General features: G+C 48.0%; 1 protein-coding gene across 1 annotated transcript; it reads left to right on the top strand.

Annotated features, from left to right (window-relative positions):
- Positions 1-2,452, top strand: LOC127768349 (ABC transporter G family member 6-like). Its single transcript, XM_052293904.1, has one exon. The coding sequence runs from the start codon at positions 1-3 to the stop codon at positions 2,296-2,298; it is 2,298 nt and encodes a 765-aa protein (XP_052149864.1). The 3' UTR covers positions 2,299-2,452.
- Positions 2,453-9,487: the final 7,035 nt, after the last annotated feature.

Raw genomic sequence — 9,487 nt, forward strand, 5'->3', positions numbered from 1 at the left:
ATGTCGAGTAGCTTTCGCAGTCGGAGGACATTGCCGATCGAGGAGGATGGCGAGGACGCGCCACGCGCCGACCTGCTGCCCGGTCACCAACGCTCCGACAGGAGATCCGCTAGCTCCACCAACCTTGACCAGCATGTCGTGCTCGGCTCGCACTCGCCCGGGCACGTCGTCGTCGACTTGCGGCCAACAGCGGCCAACGTCGACGGCGGCGGCAAGCTCGAGCTCGACCCCGTCGGTCGCATGCCCGTGCATTTCGTGCTTGCGTTCCACGACCTGACGTACAACGTCGGGCGGCCGAGGAGGATGGCGTTTTGGCGGCGGAGCCGTCACGTCGAGACCGACGCGACGACTGCACGCGGGGGCGGCGCGAGGGCGCGGGAGGGGGCGCTGCTGCTCGACGGCGTCTCCGGGGAGGCGCGGGAGGGGGAGATCATGGCCGTGCTCGGCGCGAGCGGCGCCGGCAAGACCACGCTGATCGACGCGCTCGCCGACCGGATCCAGCGGGACAGCCTCCGCGGCGCCGTCACGCTCAACGGGGAGCCCCTCGGCGGCCGCATGCTCAAGGTCATCTCGGCGTACGTCATGCAGGACGACCTCCTCTACCCGATGCTCACCGTCGCCGAGACGCTCATGTACTCCGCCGAGTTCCGGCTCCCGCGGTCGCTCTCCGCGTCCAAGAAGGCGACCCGGGTGCAGGAGCTCATCGACCAGCTCGGCCTGCGCGCCGCGGCGAACACCATCATCGGCGACGAGGGGCGCCGCGGGGTGTCCGGCGGCGAGCGCCGGCGGGTGTCCATCGGCATCGACATCATCCACGACCCCATCATCCTGTTCCTCGACGAGCCCACCTCCGGGCTCGACTCCACCAGCGCGTTCATGGTGGTGAAGGTGCTGCAGGGCATCGCGAAGAGCGGCAGCGTCGTGATCATGTCCATCCACCAGCCGAGCTACCGCATCATCGGCCTCATCGATCGTCTCATGTTCCTCTCCCGAGGCCGGACGGTGTACTACGGCCCGCCGGCCAGCTTGCCGCTGTTCTTCTCGGAGTTCGGCCACCCGATCCCCGACGGCCAGAACCCGGTCGAGTTCGCGCTCGACCACGTACGCCAGCTCGAGGCCATCCCAGAAGGAACCGACGAGCTCGTGGAGTTCAGCAAAGCGTGGAGAGAGAAGGCGTTGGCCCGTGCAGTCTCGTCGGCGGCATGCACCGGCCGCCACGACAAGCCGTCGCTGCCGCTTAAGGAGGCCATCAGAATGAGCATCGCCCGTGGCAAGCTGGTGTCGGGCGCCACCACGAGCACCGGCGACAACGGCACCGCGGCGGCGGCGGCGTCCACGGCCAAAGTGGCGACGTACGCGAACCCGTGGTGGGCGGAGGTGTGGGTGCTGGCGCGGCGGGCGTTCACCAACACGCGGCGCACGCCGGAGCTGTTCCTGATCCGGCTGGCCACGGTGGTGGTGACGGCGTTCATCCTTGCCACCGTGTTCTGGCGGCTGGACAACACACCCAAGGGCGTGAACGAGCGGTTCGGCTTCTTCGCCATCGCCGTGTCCACCATGTTCTACACCAGCGCAGACGCGCTCCCGGTGTTCCTCGTGGAGCGCTACATCTACCTCCGGGAGACGGCGCACAACGCCTACAGGCGGTCCTCCTACACGGTCTCCAACGCCATCGTCGCCTTCCCGCCGCTGGTCGCGCTCTCCCTCGCCTTCACGGCCATCACCTTCTTCGCCGTCGGCCTCGCCGGCGGCGCCGGGGGTTTCCTCTTCTTCGCCCTCATCGTGCTCGCCTCCTTCTGGGCCGGGAGCGGCTTCGTCACGTTCCTCTCCGGCGTGGTCCCCCACGTGATCATCGGGTACACGGTGGTGGTGGCCGGGCTGGCCTACTTCCTCCTCCTGAGCGGATTCTTCATCACCCGCGACCGCATCCCGAGCTACTGGATATGGCTGCACTACCTGTCGCTGATCAAGTACCCGTACGAGGCGGTGATGCAGAACGAGTTCGGGGCGGAGGCCGGGAGGTGCTTCATGCGCGGGGTGCAGATGTTCGACGGGACGCCGATGGCGAGGCTGCCGGTGGAGACGAAGGTGAGGGTGCTGGAGGCGATGAGCAGGTCCATGGGGTTGGAACTGAACAGCGGCTCGTGCATCACGACGGGGCCGGACATACTGGCGAGGCAGGCGGTGACGGAGCTCGGCAAGTGGAGCTGCCTCTGGGTCACCGTCGCGTGGGGTTTCCTCTTCCGCGCGCTCTTCTACCTCACGCTTGTGCTCGGGAGCAGGAACAGGAGGAGGTGAACGCGCGTGCGGCAATGTGCAGCTCGTGTGATCGTCTTGTGGTGGATCGTCTCCGATGGTAGGTCCGCTTCTGAGACGTGTTGGCGTTAATGGCGTACACCACCGCGTTTTCTGATTTGTCTTGGCCCAATAACCTATGATCTGCGTGTCGATAATGGCCCAATATATATACTCCCTCGGGTTGATAATACTTGTCGTTTTGGATAAGGGTATGGTCTTTAAAAAGTAACTTTGACAACTATTTTCTATTATAATATATATAGAAATATCAACAAATATATGGTTTTATTGAAGTACTTTTTAAGACTAACCTACACATATGGTTTTTATATTTTTAAGATAAATATTTTAGAAATTATTTGTAGTCAAAGATTTTAAAGTTTGACTTTACCCTTATTCAAAACAACTAATATTATCAACCCAGAGAGAGTAACAATTGTAAATGGCCCTAATGGCTCATTTGTAAAAGGAAGGAATAAGTTCATCGCAGGTCCCAACGAATCCGATTTTCTGTCCTTCAACCAGAAAAACAGATACAACGGGTCCCTCAGCCGTTAAAACTAGTGCAGATGAGGTCCCTCGGCGGTTTTGGCTGACGTGGCGCCTACGTGGCCAATTTGACCTGCTCTTCATCTGATGTGGCATTGACATGGCGCTTACGTGACAATTCAATCCGGAAAAATAATAAATCTCGTGGGACCCACATGTCAGTTTCACACAGAAATTGATATAAAAAATGGCAGGCCAATGTGGGCCCCACATGTCATTCTCAGCCCCCTTCTTCCTCCTCTCTCCCCATCTCCCTTTCTTCAACTCTCTCTCCCCGTTCCTCTCTCGCGACGGTGGCACGACTCCGGCAGCCGTGGCCCTAGCTGCGGGAGGCGGGACAAGGCGCCGGATGGCAGAGACGCGGACTCGGCGGCGGCAGCGGCGGAGGAGGAGGCCGTGACGGTCGAGCGGCACCAAGGCCGGAGGGAGATGGAGCTCGGGGGCAGATGGCGGCGGGGGAGGGGGCGGGACGAAGAGGAGGAGAAGAGAGGGGGAGAGGAGGATACGGTGATGGCGGTGGCAGAGGGCCCCGAGAAGAGGCCTCCCGGGACCCGGCGGACTCAACGTCGGCGACAGTGGTGGCGGAGGAGGAGGCCGTGGTGGTCGAGCGGCGCCGCTGCTGGAGGGAGATGGAGCTCGGGGGCAGATGGCGGCGGGGGAGGGGCGGGACGAATAGGAGGAGAAGAGAGGGGAAGAGTAGGATACGGTCACGGCGGCGGCGGCGGCCAAGGGCGGCGCCATGGGAGGAAGGTGAGGTCCGTGCGCCTCTAGATGCTTCTTCCTCCCTCGCCGTGGCTCGACTTCAGATGACGAGCAGTGGGAACATCCGGAGGTGGCAGAGGCAGGCACGGTGGGCGACGAGGAGAGGGGCGGCGGCCGCCGACGGTAGGCCCATGGGGGCGGGAATGGAGAAGGCCGCGCCTCCACGCTGTCCGCATCTCTGCCGGTGAGAGGAGGGAGGAAAGGAGAGAGAGGTGATGATGGTGAGATGGGGAGAGGAGGAAGAAGAGGAGGGGATTGAGACTGACAGGGGGGGCCCACGTGGGCCCCACCATTTTTATTATTGTTATTATTTTTTCGGATCAAATTACCACCTAAGCGCCACATCAGATGAAGACTAAGTCAAATAAGCCACGTAGGTGCCACGTCACCACCGTCCAAACCAGTATGAGACCTTTATTGCACCGGTTTTAACAATTAAGGGACCCATTGTATCTAGTTTTCGGGTGGAGGGATGAAAATCGGATTCGTTGACAAGTTAAGGGAACTCAGAAGAACTTATTCCTAAAGGAAATCGCTTATCGATCCAAAATACGGCCCGTTTACACAAGGAATTGATGGAGAGTAAACGTGGGCTTTCGTTCGGCGATATGGCCTGCATTGTAATTTCACCAAGTCAACGAGACTTGGAGGAAGTCCATTTTACTTCCCTCAGCTAGGAATAAGTTCATCTAAGGTCCCTTAATTTTACACCGAATCCGATTTTCGTCCTTGAACCCCAAAAGCAAATACAACCGGTCCCTGAACTGTCAAAACCGGCGCAAACAAGGTCCCTCGGCGGTTTTGGCTGACGTTGCGCCTACGTGGCTGGTTTGACTAGGTCTCCGTCCCACGTGGCATTGACGTAGCGCTTACGTGGCAATTATATCTTGGAAAAATAATAAAAACCATGATCCACCTATCAGCTACACAAAAAAATTAAAAATGCCAGGGGCCCACATGTCAAGGAAAAAAAATAGGTGGGGCCCACTTGTCAATACATCCTCTCCTTCCCCCTCTCTTTCTCTCCCTTCCTCTCAGCGTCCGCGGCGGCGATGCGGCCAGGCAACGGTGCCGATGCGGAGGAGCTCAGCCGAGCGACGGCGGCGCCGATGCGACGGGGCACGGTTGAGCGGTTGCTCGGCGCGAGCGTGGTTGTGTGGCGGCACCGACCCCGGCGAGGGCACATCGTGGGTCACGGCATCAGCGGGGCGCCCGGGCAGCGGGGCCGATGCGGAGGAGCTCAGCCGAGTGACGGCGGCTGAGTGGCGGCTCGGTGCGAGCGTGGCCATGCGGCGGCGCCGGCCCCAGCGCGGGTCGCGGCCTCGGCGGTGCGGCCGGCGTCGTCTTCTCCATTTATTTTCTATTTTCAATTTTCCTTTCTTTTCTTCTTTTCTTAGTTGTGTTCTTCCTATGGCACCGATCGCCATGGGGTGGCGCTCGCGGCTGCTCGGGCGGCGCGGCTCCTCCAGCCATGCGATGGCTGGCCAGATCGGTGGCGAGGCGGGCAGCTAGTGCCATGGGCAGCCAACGCCGTGGGCATACAGGCGGTCGGCGCCGACATGCGAGCGCAGTGGCACTATTCGAGGAAGAGGAGCATCCCACGGCCTGCCGCCGCCCCGCCGCTCCGCCCGCCCCTCCGGCATGCTCCTACCGCCGCTCTGCCGGCTGTAGGCGACGCCGCGGCGCGAGGTGACGGCGCGACGAGGAAGAGGGACAGCCGAGAGGGGAGAGGGAATGAAATGTGAGGCCCACGTGATAGTGGCGTAGCTAGAATTTAAAGTAAAGGTGGTGCATCTATATGTAACTAGCTGGGTGGCCCACGCATTTGCGCGGCTAGCACTCAAACAAAATCATATATTTTTAAGTATGATTTTACTTAAGATTTATTAAATAGCTATCCCCATATTTCTAATTATATAGTTTCTAAAAGTCACACCAGCTGCTACCTCTTACTTCTATCATATCCTTCTTTAGTTGCTTGCTCGGTCTACCACTAAAAATAGAAAAGAAATACTCATATTCACAAACCCTGGCTATTTCTAATTCAAATTTCAGACCCTGCACACCTATTTAAAGAGGGGATGAATAATGGGCCCATATGTCAGAATTTAGGGAGTGCCAGTGGGCTATCCTGGATAGATTGCTCGTTGGCGCCCGTGGTTTTTTCTCTCCTGCTTTGAGAGGATTTTTTATATTAAATCTTGTGTCTTCTGTGATTTATCTATTGTTCTTTATCGTTTCTTTGACATTCGTTTCCTAACACCAATAAAGTTACCCTAGTGCCATAAGCTCAATTCTAATACTCTGTAGTCTTTAACTCACAGACTCACTACAGTCATAGCTTGCATCATGCAAGACTGGGCTGGTTGGTTGTCCTTCATGATGAACCCAATAATTCATAAGTTGATGCAAATTAGCATGCAAAATAGTAAATGCACAGTGCTAAACTCGTTTCACTTTCACAAAATACTATTTAATCTGCTGGTGATCTGTTTCCTTGTAGATGCTCTGCTTAATCTGCTGGTGATCTGTTTCCTTGTACATTTTCCTTGAAACCATTAAAAATTAGATCTTATAATTTTTTGAGTTTATTATCTCGTTGGGTTTCGTTTTTATAATTTCTAGAAGTCCCATCAAACACTACCATTATACTCCTCTACGGCCCAACCACTGTCTTTTCTCTTTATTGTCATTGGAATTTTACAAATCGAACATAATTATCGTTCGGGTTCATTTTTTACTTTCTATAAGTCCCGCCAAACCGTTAGCGGCTTTACCATTGTACTCCTTTATGGCTCATCCGCTGCCTCCATTCTTTATTGTGATTGAGATTTTAAAATCAAACATCATTATCATTGTTTTTTTTTTTACTTTTTAGAAGTTTCGAACCTTTAAAAATTGGACCTTGTAGTTTTTAGAATTTATTGTCTTGTTGGGTTTCTTTTTTATAATATTTAGAAGTCATGTCAAACGATGCCACTATACTCCTTTATGGCCTATTCTTTATTGTCATTGGGATTCTAAAAATCGAATATAACTATCGTTGGAATTTATTTTTTATTTTCTAGAAGTCCTATACACCCGCACGCTACTTCTCCTTTTTATTGTCATTGAGATTTTAAAAATCGAATATGATTATCAATGAGTTTTTTTTTACTTTCTAGAAGTCCCGGCAACCGCCTTGCCCGTTTGCTTTACGGCCTGCCTGTCGTCCTCCTTTTAATCATCATTACGATTATATTTGGTGTTTTACTAATAGTTTTTATATGTCGTATCAACCGCCACCACTCTACTCTTTTATAGGCTTGTTACTTAATTTATCTTGTCATGTACCCTTTTATAGGCTTGTTACTTAATTTATCTTGTCATGTACCCTTTTATAGGCTTGTTACTTAATTTATCTTGTCATGTGTTTAGATAGTCTTTTTTTCAATAGTCTTTTTTTATCATCAATTTCTGTTGTTTATAAATTGTATTCCTAATTGAAATCTCTTTTATTTTTCTAATTTCAGAATTTATTTTTTTTTCAAATTTTAATTAATACCGTATAGTGTTCTTTTAATATTTTTATTTTTTATTTTTTGAATTTCAGTTGTTTCAAAATTGTATTCCTACTTGAACTCTCTTTTGGTTTTTCTAATTTTGGATATCATTTTATTTTTTCTGAATTTTAATTAATCTCGTATTGGGTTCTTATATGAATTCTTCTTTCAATATTGCTTTTTTTAATTTCGAATTTCAGTTGAAGTCTTCTTTTCTTTTTCCTAATTATGGATTTTATTTTTATTTTTATTCCGAATATTAACTAATCTCGTATTGGGTTCTTATATGGACTCTTATCTCAATATTCCTTACTTTTAATTCCGAATTTCAGTTATTTTTAAAATATATTCTTACTTGGACTCTCCTTTTATTTTCTAATTTCGGATTTTATTTTATTTTTATTTCGAATTTTGATTAATCGCGTATTGGGTTCTTATATGGACTCTTCTCTCAATATTCCTTATTTTTAATTCTGAATTTCAGTTATTTTTAAAATATATTCCTACTTGGACTCTCCTTTTATTTTCTAATTTTGGATTTTATTTTATTTTTATTTTGAATTTTGATTAATCTCGTATTAGGGTCTTATATGGACTCCTCTTTCAATATTGCTTATTTTTAATTCCGAATTTCAGATATTTTTAGATTGCATTTCTACTTGGACTCTTCTTTTCTTTTTCTCCGATTAATGTGGGAATTTCTAGCCTCCACAGCGAATCTCATTCGTGCAAATAGTAACATGATCAATCAAATCATGCACCGCCTTGCATGGTCAAGTCTACACAAAATAGAGTCATTGTACACTCTTCTCTAAATAACAATTTAAAATATGTTTATTTTTTAATATTATTTTTATATCTATGTTATCAAGAATAATAGCTATACTTAACAAAAATAATCTGATAATTGCATATAGAGACGTTCATGGTTTTCAATACTGGAGAATAGATAGGGAAACAAAAGTCATGAAGGAGATGGGAAAAAAAATCAATGGATCCTATCCAACCCAAGCGTCCAACAATTTTATCTCGCGTTGAGTTGGACGGTTTTTAGGAGTGGTTCTTATTACAAACGACATTTTTTTTCTCATGTTGAGTAGGATAGTTTTCGCTAACCCTTTTTTAGAAATGGTGTTTTTTTTCTCGCGTTGAGTCAGACGGTTTTCTCAAACTGTTTTTAGAAACAATGGTTTTTTCTCACGTTGAATCCTATTGTTTTAGATCCTGGTTTTTTTTATAAACAGTGTTTTTTCTGATATTTTTTTAGAGCGGCTTGTTTTTTATGAATCTTTCTGACAGTTTTTTCCTAGCATGTTTTCTTTTTGCTTTTTTTCTCGCTCATTTTTTTTGCTTGTTTTTTCTAACATATTTTCCCTCGCGTGTTTTTTCTAGGTGTTTTTTTTTTGCTTTTTCCAATATAGGAAAATAGATGGCGAAACAAAAGCTCTGTAGGAGATGAACAAAATCGATGGATGCTATCCAACCCAAGCATAGATCAATTTAGCATTTTTTTTCTCACAGTTTTTCAGAGTAACCTTTTTTTTTATAAATGGTGCTTTACCTTTTTTCTTGAGCGGTTTTTTCAAACCATTTTTTTTAGAAATGGCATGTTTTTCTAATAGTTTTTTCCTCGCATGGTTTTTTTTATTTTTTACGGACGATGGAAATATTTTTTCTCGCGCGCTTTTCTAATTTTTTATAGACGATGGAAACCTTTTTTAAGTGTTTCTTTTGGTTTTTTCTGACATTTTGTCTCACATGTTTTTTTTTGTTTTTTTCTCACGCGTTTTTTTTTCTTTTTTGTTGTACGATGAAAACTTTTCTTTTTAAATAGTTTGATTAAATTAGATTCGAGATAGAGAAAAGATATATACGGATTGCTAAAACGAATAGAAATTTGACTTTTTTTTGCCGTGTTTTTTTTCCGCCTTTTTACTTTTTTTTCTCATGCGTTTTTTATTTTTATGAACAGTGAATCGGACGGCCATATTTGGGTGTTTTTTCGCAAATTTTTTTATTTGTCCGCCACTTTTTTTTTCCGCCTTGTACAGGAACCGTACCCCTTTTTAGCGGAAACGGATCTACGGTTTTATTTTTTGTTTTTTCGCCACTTTTGAATCAGACATTTTTTTAGTTGTTTTTTTCGCTATTTTTTCTCAGACTTTTTGTTTTTTTTTTCCTTTTTAAGTGATCAGATTTTTTTTGCCAGGGGAATCGGGCTTTTATTTTTATTTTTTTTTCGTTTTTTATTTTAACGGTATTTTTTCTCGGACTTTTTTGGTTTTCCTTTTTAAGTGATCGGATCTTTTTTTTTCAAGGGGAATCGGACTTTCTTT

The sequence above is a fragment of the Oryza glaberrima genome, chromosome 3 (genome assembly GCF_000147395.1).
Source record: "Oryza glaberrima chromosome 3, OglaRS2, whole genome shotgun sequence".
Lineage (NCBI taxonomy): Eukaryota > Viridiplantae > Streptophyta > Magnoliopsida > Poales > Poaceae > Oryza > Oryza glaberrima.